Source organism: Mauremys mutica, chromosome 20 (assembly GCF_020497125.1).
Source record: "Mauremys mutica isolate MM-2020 ecotype Southern chromosome 20, ASM2049712v1, whole genome shotgun sequence".
Classification (NCBI taxonomy): domain Eukaryota; kingdom Metazoa; phylum Chordata; order Testudines; family Geoemydidae; genus Mauremys; species Mauremys mutica.
The window spans coordinates 23911250-23925033 of NC_059091.1; the positions used below are offsets into that span (position 1 = coordinate 23911250).

General features: G+C 61.8%; 2 protein-coding genes across 2 annotated transcripts; one reads left to right on the forward strand and one right to left on the reverse strand.

Annotated features, from left to right (window-relative positions):
• Window positions 1–462: 462 nt before the first annotated feature.
• On the forward strand, window positions 463–4593 carry ALKBH7 (alkB homolog 7). Its single transcript, XM_044995797.1, has 4 exons — window positions 463–718; window positions 2204–2377; window positions 3118–3242; window positions 3957–4593. Exons 1-4 carry the CDS (start codon window positions 482–484, stop codon window positions 4090–4092), a joined length of 672 nt encoding a protein of 223 aa, XP_044851732.1. The 5' UTR covers window positions 463–481; the 3' UTR covers window positions 4093–4593.
• A 252-nt stretch (window positions 4594–4845) lies between these two features.
• On the reverse strand, window positions 4846–8332 carry PSPN (persephin). Its single transcript, XM_044995798.1, has 2 exons — window positions 7651–8332; window positions 4846–5924 (listed from the first exon to the last, which is right to left on the reverse strand). The coding sequence occupies exons 1-2, from the start codon at window positions 7796–7798 to the stop codon at window positions 5479–5481; spliced, it is 594 nt and encodes a 197-aa protein (XP_044851733.1). The 5' UTR covers window positions 7799–8332; the 3' UTR covers window positions 4846–5478.
• Between the last annotated feature and the right edge of the window lie 5452 nt (window positions 8333–13784).

The following is a 13784-nucleotide window of genomic DNA, read 5'->3' on the forward strand; positions in this document are numbered from 1 at the left end:
GGGGAGGGTCGGGGACGTCCACGCTGCTCCTTCCCACAATGCACTGGGGGGCGGCAGGGATGCCCATGCTGCTCCTTCCCACAATGCACTGCGGGGGAGGGTCAGGGATGCCCATTCCGCTCTTCCCACAATGCACTGCGGGGCAGGGATGCCCATGCTGCTCCTTCCCACAATGCACTGGGGGAGCGGCAGGGACGCCCGTTCCGCTCTTCCCACAATGCACTGCGGGGGAGGGTCAGGGACGCCCGTTCCGCTCTTCCCACAATGCACTGCGGGGGAGGGTCGGGGACGTCCACGCTGCTCCTTCCCACAATGCACTGGGGGGCGGCAGGGATGCCCATGCTGCTCCTTCCCACAATGCACTGCGGGGGAGGGTCAGAGACGCCCGTTCCGCTCTTCCCACAATGCACCGGGGGGAAGGTCAGGGACGCTCCTTCCCACAATGCACCGGGCCGCCCGCTTTCCGTCAGCCCCGCCCACAATGCACCGCGCCGCGGCCCGCCTGCCCCCGGCCCGGCCTGGCCCCTGGCCCCGGCGCGCCCTGTGCGGGGAGGCCCCGGCGCTGCTGCGGGCCTCGGGCCCGGGCGTGGCGCGGCGGCTGCGGGGCCAGGCGCGGGTGCGGCCCGACTTCCTCAGCGGCCCCGAGGAGGCGGCGCTGGGCCAAGAGCTGGAGCCGCAGCTGCGCCGCCGCCGCTACCAGTTCGACCATTGGGACGGGGTGAGCCGGGGAGGGGGCGGGGAGCCGGGGAGGGGGCGTGGCTTGGCTGGGGGCGGGGAGCCGGGGAGGGGGCGGGGCTTGGCTGGGGGTCTGGGGGCGGGGCTGGGAGCCAGGGAGGGGGCGGGGCTTGGTTGGAGGTGTGGGGGGCGGGACTGGGATCCGGGAGGGGGCGTGGCTTGGCTGGGGGTCTGGGGGCGGGGCTGGGAGCCGGGGAGGGGGCGGGGCTTGGCTGGGGGTCTGGGGGGCGGGGCTGGGAGCCGGGGAGGGGGCGTGGCTTGGCTGGGGGTCTGGGGGCGGGGCTTGGCTGGGGGACGGGGCTGGGAGCTGGGGAGGGGGCGGAGCTTGGCTGGAGGTCTGGGGGCGGAGCCGGGGAGGGGGCGGGGCTGGGAGCCGGGGAGGGGGCGGGGCTTGGCTGGAGGTCTGGGGGCGGGGCTGGGAGCCGGGGAGGGGGCGGGGCTTGTCTGGGGGATGGGGCTGGGAGCTGGGGAGGGGGCGGAGCTTGGCTGGAGGTCTGGGGGCGGGGCTGGGAGCCTTAGGGGCAGAAGGGCTGGGCTATGGGGAGAACTGGGGGTGGGGTCTGGGAGCTCAGCTGGAGGAGTGTGGCTGGGAGGAGCTGGGTGTTTGGGGAGGGAGGCAGGTTCTGAAGCGAGCTCAGTGTTGGTGTGGGGGGCCTGGGCTCTGGGGGCCTTGGGGAGGGAACATGGGGGGCTGGGCTCCCAGGGGTGGGAGGGAGCTAGCGGGTGTCAGGTCTGAGCTAGGAGCCTTTGGGCATTATTGGGGGGAGGTGGGATTCTGCGCAAAGGGGAGTTTGGGGGGTTCCTTGATTGTTCTAAGCTGGGGTCTGGCTGCCCGGGCAGTGCTGTGGGCTCTGAACAGGGAACCTTGGGGGGCTGCAGTCACTAGGGCTAAGCTGGGCTCCATCGGAGCTGACGGGGGCTGAGCTGCCATTGTGTGGGGGCTCTGCCTGGGTATTTGAGGCGTTGTGATCTTAGCGGGTCTAAGTCGAGCACGTGCTTCTTGGGGGAGAGGAGGCTCCTGGTGGAGAAAGGGAAGCAAGCTGGTTATGGGGCGGGAATGGCTTCTGGGCTCCTCTGGGGGGAGGGTGTCTTGGGGAAGGGCGCAGGGGGCAGGCAGCTGGTGGGCCTTACAGGGGAGTGGCTGGCTTGCAGCTGGCCACCCAGTTGTTGAGGTGTCCTGATGTGGGGAAGGGCTGGGCATGTGAAGGGTGGACGTTGGCTCGCTGGGCATAGGGGGAGTGGGGAACAGCGAATTCCCAACCGTAGGGATGGGGGGTGCTGCAGGGGGTCATGGGAGCCAGTGCAGGAAGGGGCTGATACGGCTCAGATTGGCCCCAGGTTTTGGATAGCGATGGGCACAGGGAATCATCGCCCAGAGGAGCACCCCTCTCTGTCGGGGTTGGGCACACCTGGGCACAGGACAAAGCTGAGATGCTCCAATCCGTTACCATGGCGCTCTCTCCTCCAGGCCATTCATGGCTTCCGGGAAACAGAGATAGCCCAGTGGAGCGAGGCGAGCCAGAAAATCCTGCAGCGGGTCCGGGATACGGCCTTCCTGCCAGGGATGTCGCAGCTCTCGCTAGTCCACGTCCTCGACCTGGATAAAAGCGGCTACATCAAACCTCACATAGACAGTGTCAAGGTGAAGCTGCCGGGCTCAAATGTGACCTGGTTGGAGGGAGCTGAGGCTGGAGGATTGAAGGGGCTGCGGGTAGAAAACAGACATTTGGGCTTGTCCTTCAGCCGGAGCACCTTGGGCTTCATCGCTCATGCTAAGCCGCATACGGGCAAGTCGGTGCTGGGAAGCGAAACCTTTGTTCCGTAGGGATCGGGGCGGGTGGGGGGTCTCTGAGCTAGTGCCCCAGTGCGGTGCTAGGGGAGGCGGGGTGGGTGACGCAGCAGGGGGTGCTCCCCTGATCCATGCTGACCCCAGCATGAGAGCATGGCTTGCTCTCTGGGTGAAGGATAAAAGCAAAGGCAGGACTACTTGGCAGTGATGTATCCCAGGGTTTTTTTTTCAAACTCCCCTTTGCCCAGCATCCCGCCCCCCCACCCCCCATAATGCCCAAAGGCTCCTAGCTCAGATCTGACATCCCAGGGTATCCCCACCTCCTGGCCTCATTCCATTAGGTCAATCGTTGGCTCTTCCTAAACGTCCCGGCAGTTTCATTTTGAATATGTGATTCTTCACTCCCTGTCCTAAAACTGCCTTGTGTTGCTGTGCGCTGATAAGCAGCTGCAGCGTGCACCCCAGAGGTGGTTGCATTCGCTGGCCGGGTGGGAGACCTTCATGCTGGGTCCCAAAGGGCTTGGACGAGCAACGCGATAGAAATGCCTGGCGGCATTACCGGTATTTATCGTACCTTTTCTTCCGCGCACTAGTTTTGCGGCTGCACAATTGCAGGCCTGTCCTTGCTGTCCTCCTGTGTGATGCGGCTGGTCAGCGAGCAGAACCCAGAGGACTGGATGGACCTGTTGCTGCCGCGCCGCTCGCTGTACATCCTCAGGTAACGTGGCCCATCAGGTGAGGATGTGGCAAGCCCTAGACGTGCCGGCGCCTCGTCTCTGCCGTCAGAGGCAGGGTGCGCCTGGTTCTGTAGAACTTTGTGAGAGGTGCCAAAGGAGGTGCCGTATGAGAGGAGTTAGTTTCAAGGGGGAGACGTTGTTAATAATCCCTAGGTCCTGTAGAGCTCTTAGCAGCAGCACGTCTCAGAGGAGGCCAGTAAAATTATCCCCCTTTTACAGATGGGGAAACTGAGGCATGGAGCAGAGAAGTGACGTACCGAAGGTCACCCAGCAGGCCAGTGGCAGAGTCAGAAACAGAACCCAGGTCTCCTGACTCCCAGTCTCTAACCACTAGGCTGCAATGCCTCCCTTAGTGGCAGCTGGGAGTGGAGACTGGGCACCCTGATTTCAGTCTCAGTGCAGAGGCCGAGGACTGAATGTGCCATAGACACTGAACTCACCCTTAGAGGTTCTATCTAAGGCCCATTTTTGGCCTTATTGGAGGACTGTATTTATCCTCACAACCCCTGGTGGGACAGAGCAGGGCTTTTATACCCAATGTACGGCTAGAGAAACTGAGGCACAAAGACTAAGTGACTTGCCCGTGGTCTCACAGGGAGTCTGTGGCAGAGCAGGGTGGGCCTCCCTAGTCATATGTTATAGAGGCCAGTGGCTCTTGGGCTGAGCCAGACTTCCTCTCTTCCCTCCTTTCGCAGAGGCACGGCTCGCTACGAGTTCACCCACGAGATCCTCAAAGATGAGGAGTCCTTTTTTGATGGCCAGAAGATCCCCCGAGAGAGGAGGATTTCCGTCATCTGCAGGAACCTGCCTGTGCTGCCAGCTGCTACGTAGGCCAGGCTAGAGCCGCTAGTGGAGCCATGGGATTGGAAACAGCCTTCCTCCCCTCTCCGGGCTGGAGCAGAGCTGAATGTTTTCATTTTTCACTCCAGCCTGCTCAAAGGGACCTGTCTGTGGGGGTTTATAGCCAAGACTAAACCAGGGGACTTCTCCCCTCAACACGCAGCCGTGGAGGAGTCTGCGGATGTGTGGACCCTCGACAACCACCCAGGTATCTACTGTGTCATCGGCAGTGCAATTCCTGAATGGTTTAATGCGCCATATTGACTACCCACAGGGCACGGGAAGCTGCAGAGTCCATGTTAAACCCAACAAGTAAAATCTAAAATAGAAACATCTCCCCTGCGATCTTTGTTACGGGGCCTGGGGTGGCTTTACCCAGAGCAGGTAAATAGAATTCAGACAGAAGTCTGCTGCTTTTGTTTGTTTTTAAAGGGAACCGCTGGCAAATTTTGGCGAATTTCCCTCAGTAAAAATAATTTATTTTAACACGAACCTTTTCTCAGAAGTTATTGATCATTTTTGTTACAGGGCCAAAAGGCCAGCTGCAAACAGGGCCCCATTGTGGTCTGCCTAAGGGACGACCCTGGGCTCGCTCAAAGGGAGTAACCCTTGCCCACCTGTCCCACAAAATAGCCACACGACTTTTGATCAGTTTCACGGTTTTTATTAGCCTGAAACCACCATGTACATTTCAGCCGTTCCCAAGACATGCCTGAAAACGAGCAAACAAATACAATCCCCGACTCTCTACTAGCGGAAAGAAGCAATAAATTAAAAAGGGACTCTAACAAGCTCAGGTCGGGAGGTGGCGGGAATGAGATCCCTGGCCCTCCCTGCCATTAGTGGAAGAAACCAAATAAATAAATAACTTAGGAATCCATAAATATCTCTTGTATCGTCCAGCTCTCCCCCTGCACCTGCGTGTAGATGAGCCATGCACGCCTCCTCCAGGCAGGTTCTCAGTCTCAGATCCTCCAAGGTATTCAGGCTCCTAACTCCCATTGGTTTCAGTGGAAGTTGGGAGCCTAAATGCCTTTGAGGTTCCAGGCCTTAGCAAACAAGCTAGCATCTCAGTAATGCAAAGAAACAGGATGGGACTGGCAGCTGAGTGGAAGGAGGGGGTTGGCCTGGCATTGTAAGGTGAACGTGGTCGTTGTTTTGATTGACATCCCCGGTAGTGGTAGTAGCCGTTCCCTTCTCCCACCCCTAGAGGGTGCCCTTCAAAGGGGAAGCCACGGCCCCCATCCTGTGGGATCTGTGGGGTGGAGTTTGGTCTCCTCTCAGGCTACGGGTTCTAGGGTGTGGGAGGAAGAAACGCTGCCTGCTCTAACACTGGAGCTACGCGCACCCTGCTGACATACCCTCCCGCCAGCAGCATCAGCCCACGCAGGAGCAGGCAGAAGCCGAGAGCTTCTCCACCTCGTGCCACTGGTGGCTGTTGTCTAGGAAGGCCACGTCCTCGTAGTGCGTTGGCCGGCAGCAGGGGTCGCCAACGATCTTCTCATCGCCCAGGGCCGGGATCTCGCTCTTCTGGAGCAGCAGGGAGAGCGTCAGGTCGTGGTTGGTGCGGGCCTTGGGGCAGCTCCCGCTGCAATACTTGAACAGGATGGTCTCCTCGGAGTCGTAGCCCAGGGCCAGGTCCTTGACGCGCAGCAGCAAACTCCGCAGCCGGCACTCCTGCTCCTCCGGCTGCTCCCACAAGCGGCTGCCGGCCAGCGGCCTCCGTTTCTGGCGGCGCTTGGCCGGCCCGGGGGAGGCGTAGGGCAGCAGGTTTCTAGGGTCATCCGGGACGTGCAGGGAAGGTCCCTTTGGCACATGCGTCTCTGAAAGAGAGAGAGACAGAGATCACGCCACACTGGGGAGGCTGCTGAAGGCACTGACCAGACCTGGAATCCCAAGTGCAATTCCACCCACCACCTCCTTGAGCAGGGAAGAGGGGAGCCCCTTTACGGCTCAGACTGCACCGGGCAGAGGGGAGAATCCCGTCTGCCATTGCGCATCTCAGCTCCGGTGCTAAGTTCTGGACAAACTCAGCCCCGGGGAGATGGAGACGCTTTGCAGGGAGCTCAGCGGAGAGCGGCAGCAGCAGCAATCCAGTGGCTGCAGGGACTGAGTTAGAGGCAAAGGCTCCGGGGTGACAGAGCTTGGCCGAATAGCCACCCCGAAGGACAAGGACGATCCCGGGGTAGAGGAGCGAAGGGGATCTCGGCTGGCTGGCTGTGGAGCTAGAGAGGCTGGCGGAATCTTTTAAAGTTAAGAAGCGATGCTGAGTGTTCTGCACTGTCAGGTTTGAAGCGGCTCAAACCACTGGGGATGCCAGGGATCCTACAGGAGGCTACTCGGACCCTGCAGCAGCGATCCTGCGGTGGAAGCAGCTGGAGAAGTCAGAGGTTTGTATTGTTAGGGGAAGACAGGATCCATTATACCCACGCTACTAGCCCAGGATCCCCCCTGGGCTGCATCAGAGCAAGCCAGAGAGTCCCATATCCTCCCCCGTTGGTTCCAACCAATGGGTGTCTGGATTCATATCCCCCCCTCGTTCACACCACCTGTAGCCCTCCTGCATCCAGTCAGAGCAACAGCCCATCACATTTTGGCCTCTTGACTCCAACCATGACCTGTGCTAGATGCTTCGGAGGAAGAGACTAAATCCACAATGGCTGGTGGTTTAACAACTGGACTGTGTGTGTGGGTGGGGGCGGGGAAGTACCTTCCTGACCCCCACTGCTGTTGCTCACCTCAAGCCCTGAAGCATGAGGATTGATGGACTTTGTACAGCTAATTGAGTGATGCCATTGATAGTGAACTGAGGGCTGGGTTTAACCCCCTCTCCCCCTGCACAGATCTACCCAGACATTCATTCCATGCTCATCCCTTGCGGTATCCGAGTGCCGCCGCCCAGGGGGCGAGTGGATTTATAGCTGTAATTTCCCTCCCATCTACCAGACGATACGGTACATCTAGCGCGTGCGTCTTTCTGCTGCTCCGCTCTTGGTCTGCTGGTCCGATGGCCAGGGTTAGAGAGCAGAGTCGCTCAGTCTAATCCAGTCATTTTATGTATATAACCCCCTGCCATGCCACTAGCTAACCTCTTAGCAGGGACTGAGTGGCCCTGGGGGACTGAACCTGCCAGGGGGAAAATTCATCCCTCTGCTACCCGCTCTCCCGTGTGAGCGCAGAGGGTGTACTCGGTAGTTAGGACACTAGGTCACTAAGACCCAGGTTCAATTCCCGGTTCCACCACAGATTCCCCGTGTGACTGTAGCCTTCCCGTGCCTCAGTTTCCTCATGTGTGCAATGGGGATCATAGGGCTGCCCTGCCTCCCAGGCGTTGTGGGGATAAATCTACTCACACGTGGGAGGTGCCCAGATGCCGTGGTGCTGGGGGTGCCGGATAAGTGCCAGGCATAGCTTGGTCTCCAGGGCTTGAGGCCAGTTTCCCTGAGCCCAGAAATCACTGGGGTTGGGGAAAGGACGGTACAAAGCGGGAGCCTGCCCCCCCGGCCCAGCCCAGCCCAGCCTGGGAATAGCACCGAAAGTGTCGCATACCTAGGAGCGCCCAGAGCAGGTCCCTGATGCTGGTACCCGGCTGTGGCTCTTCCATCAGCAGGGGCCTCTTGCCTTCCGCTGGCTGGGAGACAGCAGGTCTGAGCAGGAGGAGGAGCGAGAGGCTGCAGAGGAGCTGGGATGAGTCCATCCTTCCCCAATTAAGCCGGGTTGGCTTCTGAAAGGAAGGTGGCTCATCTCTTAATTTATATCCTTGGGATGGCCCCGGGGGTTGGCAGGGCCGGCGTTAACTCCTCGTAACCCTTGAAACATTCCGTGCTGGGCCAAATGCCGGGCGGGTGGAAGGAGACTCACTCCCAGCGGAGTCTCTGGCGTTGGTGTCTTGATCCCTGCATGCGAGCCGGTCTCTCTCTTGCCGGCGGGACAGAGGCTTTGCCTCTGGACGGTACAGTGCTTGTGGGCTGGGCTGGCTCGGCGAGGAACAGCAACACAGCCGCGAACTGCTCTCGGCGAAGGTAGATGCACCCGCGCAAGTCACCCCGGCCCCAGGGCGTTGGACTGAAAGCGACGTTGGAGCGGTGGGGTTGGCGTTGGCGTTAAATCCTTCTCCTCTCCCCGTCTGAAAGGGTTAACCGAAAATCTTGGGGGAAAAAAAAGCCCAGGATACTTGAATGGAAATTCCTGGACTTGATTACACCCAGATCTGCTGTGCAAATACCTCGGGGGGGGGGAGCTGGCAGGGGGATTGCGCATCCATTCCAGGGTCGCGGCAGGGGTGGGCTGGGGTAACACGCTGAGCCGGCTGGTAACAGACTGCTAGGAAAGCCTGAGTGCGCCTGGCCGGCCGGGCTGCCCAGGCCTGTGTCTGGCTGGCGAGACGGCCGGAAAGGGGGCTCCTTGCCCTGGGGGATGGGGTGGAGCCGGGATTTACTGGCCTTGACTTGGTTCCACGCTGCAGGTCAGGCAGGTTTCCCTCTCCCGGCTCTGCGAGGCAGCGATGCTCAGCTGGCTCCAACTTCCCCCTTCCCCACAATGCAGCTCGGGGCAGTCGCCACGGCCCAGCCTCCCACTGTGGGCCCAGAGGAGGCAGCGCCCTCCCCTGGCCACAATTCCTCCCCCGTCTCTCCCTGACTCGGGGGCAGACCCTGGAAGGCCTCTGCAGCGGTTCCCGAGAAGTCACTGGGCTCCCCCTGCCCTGCGGGCTGCTGGCAGGATCAGGCCCTCGGCTCCCGGTGCTGGATAAAGGGGAGGGGAAGAGATGGGCAGAAGCCCCTGCTAGGCACCCAAACCCCTTTGGCCCTAGGAGGTGGGGGCGCCGGATTGAGCCCTGGGGGTGACAGGTAGCCGGACATCGGCAGGGGCCTATTTTTCAGGCCAGGCCCCAATGTGGGAAGCTAGAAGGCGGCTTGGTGCCGGCTGCTCCCCGGAACCGCCAGCTCGCTGCGTGTGGCAGCCTCGGCCCCCGTTACACCAAGCGGAGAGCAGGTCACCTCCCCAGAGCTGTGCGCTTCGGGCGGAGCCCGTGCCCTGGTCCACATAGACACATCTGCCATAAACTCTGGAGCCAGCCCAGCCGTGGGGGCAGGGGCTCGAGGGCTTTCCCCTCTGCTGTCTCCCCCCAGCACAGCCTGGGGCTGAATCGGAGAGAAAATCCCCCTTACGTCACCTGCCCCATCCCCGGTGCCTACGCCGGGACTCAGCAACTGGGCTCCCCCATGCCACAGCCTCTAACGCTTCCTGCCTCCGCCCGATTTCCTTTGCCAGGCTTGGCCCTCGCACCCCAGAACCCCTCATCCCGCGGGGGGTTCCCACAGCCCTTAGACCAGCTGCTTGGACACCTAGGCCAGAGCTTAAATCTCTCCGGGTTTAGAAAGCTCCTGCTCCTCTCAAGGGAGATTTGGGTGACTTGTTAGGGAACCTTTCTACCGTGCAGGGCAGGGAAGCTCTGGAGGCTGCAGGATCCCCATCATTGGAGGGTTTCAAGAACAGGTTGGATGGATGGACCCCTGTCAGGGGTGGCCTAGGTTCACCCAGTCCTGCCTCAGCGCCGGGGGGCTGGACGGCTCGAGGGCCCATCCAGCCCTTCTTGTCTGACCCATGTAGTCAAACAAGGGCGGTGTCTGCCTGGGTCACTCGCCCAGCTCTGGGGTGGAGCACGGCAGCTGGTTCACAGCAATGCTGCTGGCCAGCAGGCAGGCGCAGAAGGCGATTACACGGCTGTAGTGGCAGGAGGGGCTGGGATTTTGGCCAGACACCAGCTCTGCAGGAAGGGTCTGGAGTCTTTAATGAGCACACGTGCTCAGCGGGCCTCTGCTTCCCCGCAGCGGCAACCCCCGAGGGCTTCCTAGCACCGGGCTGAGCCGGCCGTGCCTCCCCCTGCACCCCAGAGCAGCAGAGCCTGGGCCGGCTCCCAGGCGAGTGCTCCGTGCGCAGCTCTCATCCCACTCCCCGAAGCCGGCGCTGACGGAGACTCCTGCTGGAAAAGCCGAGAGGTTTCTAGCACGTGTCCCCCTTAAGGAGCAGCCCCAGGGCCTGTCGTCTCTGCGCGCCGCAGGTGGCGGCTGGACACGCTCTGGGTGGATGCTGCTTAGCTCAGGATCCACCACAAAGCCCAGGGTGAGCTGGTGGCTCGTGGGGAGGTCGGGCCATGGGGAATCGCCCGTCCTGCCCCGCGGGGCTGGCGCTCAGCTGCTTCCACGTGTGCCGCGTTCCGGGAATGCCGAGGGAAAGGTCAGCGACGGAGGAAGACGACTTTGGGGGCGGAGGGGAAGAGCAGCCGTCTGGTTCCCGGCTTAGTCCTGCCGCGTAGGGAACGGGCCGCGGCGGGGGGATTGCACGCGGCGGCACAGGCCCCGGGGATAAATCAGCGCCGGCGCCGTCTGGGACTGGGGCCGGGCGAGCACATTCCTTCCACTCCTTCCTCCACCGGCCGTGCCAATGGCGAGCAGGGCGGCGAAGCCAAGCTCTGCCAGGCTGGAGGGGAAACACCCCCGAGGGGAGGGGTTGTCTGGACACCTGGGTTCTATTCCTGGCTCTCGGAGGGAGTGGTTGGAAGAGAGGGCGTCAGGACACCTGGGTTCTCTTCCCAGCACCAAAGGGAAGTGGGGTCTAGTGGTTCCTAGTCTGTGACTTCCCCCCCTCCTCAATCTTTCGCAGGGCTCTGGTTTTCAGAGCCTGGCCTCCCCCCCTGCTGCTGCCTCCCCCCAGCCCCCCCCAGCCCCACCGCATCTAGCGCTGCCATTAACAATAACACATTCTGAACCCCTGAGAAACTAGACCCAGGTGAGAGACACTCGGGGGGGGGGAGGGGGGAGGCTCTGTGCGTAATGAGGGGATTGTACTGTCACTAGACGTCCCCCCTGGGCTGACTCCTGGGAGACAACGCTCCCCGTGGCCGGCCCAAAAGCCGGCGGAACTCACTGCTACTAGACCCAGGCCCGGCCGCAGGCCTCACCTTGTACAGAGCCACAAGTGGAATTCAGCGCCTCCCGGCCGATCTCTAACAGCATGGAGCCAAAGGGATTTAACTCCCGTTAGTCTGGACTCGGAGCCCATGGCGATGGGGCCGGGTAACGTCTGTGGAGGAGGGGCTGCAATGGATGCTTGCACCAAGAAATAAATACCCTGTTGGCAAGTGGGGGGGGGGGAGGCCTTGCCAGCTGCTGGGACACAGAGCAGGGCCAGCGCCCGCCCCTGAGCTATTCAGTAACACCCCACACACGGCCACTCAATGGCCAGGTGGGGCCAGAACCTCAAAGGTATTTAGGCACCTGATTCTGGGAGCTGGGCACCTAAATCTCTTTGAGGAGCCAAGTCTCAGCCTTTGAGTCCTGGCTGAAGGAGCCGGGCTGCCAACATGGGGGGGCTGGGAACTAGCTGCAGCGGCCGGGGTGGGGGGGGAAAGCTGGCAGCCAGACACGTCAGCTCTCTGCCCACCCGAGCGCAGGCGGCTCAGGTGTTCTGGCCTGGCCTGTCCCAGCGGGTTATTTTTAGCAGGGAGCTCTGCTGGGCCAGACGCCCGCAGCCCAGCGCCCCCCCAGCCCGCAGGGCTAATGAGAGCAGCATGTGGGGAAAGGCGAGAGCAATGTGAGGAATGCTGGGGGCTGCGCCGAGGATAAATCACCACTGGGTTTTCCTTTCCCTGGAGCCGGCTGCAGCAGGGAGGGCAGCAGCCCCAGGAGCTGGTTAATGGCGCTCCGCAGTGCTTGGCTGGAGGGGCGCCAGGGTCCAGCTGCTGCAGCCTCCTGGCCAGGAGCATCATTGGACAGAGTGGGGAAACTGAGGCACCACAGCAGCATCATGGCAGAGCCAGGACTGGGACCCTGATTTCCAGCCCCCCCCGCCCCCTCTAACCACTCAGCTTCACACACTCCCTGACCTGGTGACAGAACCCCGGAGTCCCCACCCTCCCCCACCCCCCATCCAGGGCCTGGCACAGTCAGTGTGGTGCAGAGCCCCAGTCCATGGTAAATGGGGCAGGATTCACCACCCCCCACCCCTGTTCTGCCATTGCTGGCTGGGGCCATCCACAGTGGGATCAAGGGGGCAGCTGGCTTCCTCATAGGCCCAACCCCCCTGGGGCTCGCTCCCTTCCCGCAGCACGAGCTGGGCAATCACCTTAACTCTGCCCTTTGCTCTGCCTTCCTGGCTAGGCACCCCACCCCCCGAGCTTTCAGAGCAGTGCTCCCTGCCCCACAGGCTCAGGGGCCCCCCGCCAGGCCAGGTTCTGTTAACTGCCAGCCCCCCGGGTGCAGCGGGATGGCTGTGCCCTCGGCCCAAGACCAGGCTCCTTTCAGGCTGGCCCGGCCCAGCTGAGGGCTGCTAGCCCCTGGTGGAACAGGTGCTGCTTTCGCCCACAGCGAGGGGGTGTAGGGGGAACTAAACTCGAGGGGGAGTCCAGGATCCAGCCCCAGGGTAGGGGAATGGGACGGGGGCAGCGGCTCCAGCCTGCCCCTAGGCAGGGAGAGGGGCTGGCTCCAGGGAGCAGGGAATGGGACCTTTCATAGAGTCAGAGAAGATTAAGTTGGAAGGGACCAACCCAACTGAATCATCCCAGCCAGGACTTCGTCAAGCCGGGCCTTAAAACCTTCAAGGAAGGAGATTCCACCACCTCCCAGGGACCCCCTTCCAGTGCTTCCCCACCCTCCTTTCCCAGCTCAGACATGCCACCCGCATGGGCTGTTCTACCAGCAACTCCTGGCTTTGGGGTTAGGGCTGCAGTCCCATAACGGGCCCTGATTCAAGGGGCTTTTGCCCCCCGCTGGCAGCCAGAACCCAGCAAGCCACCTTCATCAACCAGGGCAGGTGCCTCCACGGGCCGAATCCCAACCCAGCACTTGAGGCCGCCGCTGGCCAGTGACACAACCCTTGGGTACCCCATGCCGGGGACTTGGGCAGCAGAGCTCGCCCGGCAGTGAAGGAGCCGGTAAATCACCCAGCGCCTCCACCGGCTCAGCTGGCCTGAACAGAGTGTCCACAGCCTCCCACCTGGGGCAAAGCCTGGAGGTTTTCCTGAGGAGCAGAGGAAAAATAATAAATAGCAGCCAGGGCAGGGCTGGGGATTGTTCTTTCTCGGGATGATAAATCAATGCCGGTGGCTCCGAGACTTTTCCACGTCTGCTCAGCTCTTAATCCACTGGAAAAACAGCTCAGGCAGGCTACGGCCTGCACTCTGCACCTGGGGGGAGCGTGAAGCAGATCCCCCCCCAGGCCAAGGTTCAGTCCAGGTGGAGCAGCAGCAGCCTCGGGCTGTTTTGCCCAGATGTCACCAGCTGGAGTCCTGCATGGCCCAGCAGTGAGCAGAAGTTGTACTCACTTGTGAAACAAGTTGGCTGGATCTCAGCTGGCTTCCCTGGGGGGCAGGTGGCCAGGAACTGCTCCTGCAGGCGGTTCCCCCTTGCTGGCTGAGAGAGCAGGCTTCCTTCAGAAGCTGGGCACGCCGGCAGCTGGACTGCGGGTTTCAGAAATACGGCTGCCTCTGGGGTGGGACTCAGCCCCGCAGGTCAAGGATTAGGGTCAGCCAGGACATCAGTGCTGGCCGAGGATGCTCCCCAGCACAGCCGGCCCACGCAGCCCATGGGGGGATGCATGCACAGGGCCTGGCCCTCCATGGCGAGGGCTCAGCCCAGGTTGGATGAAGTCACCCCCGGCCTGGATTCCACGCTCGGCTTCACCAT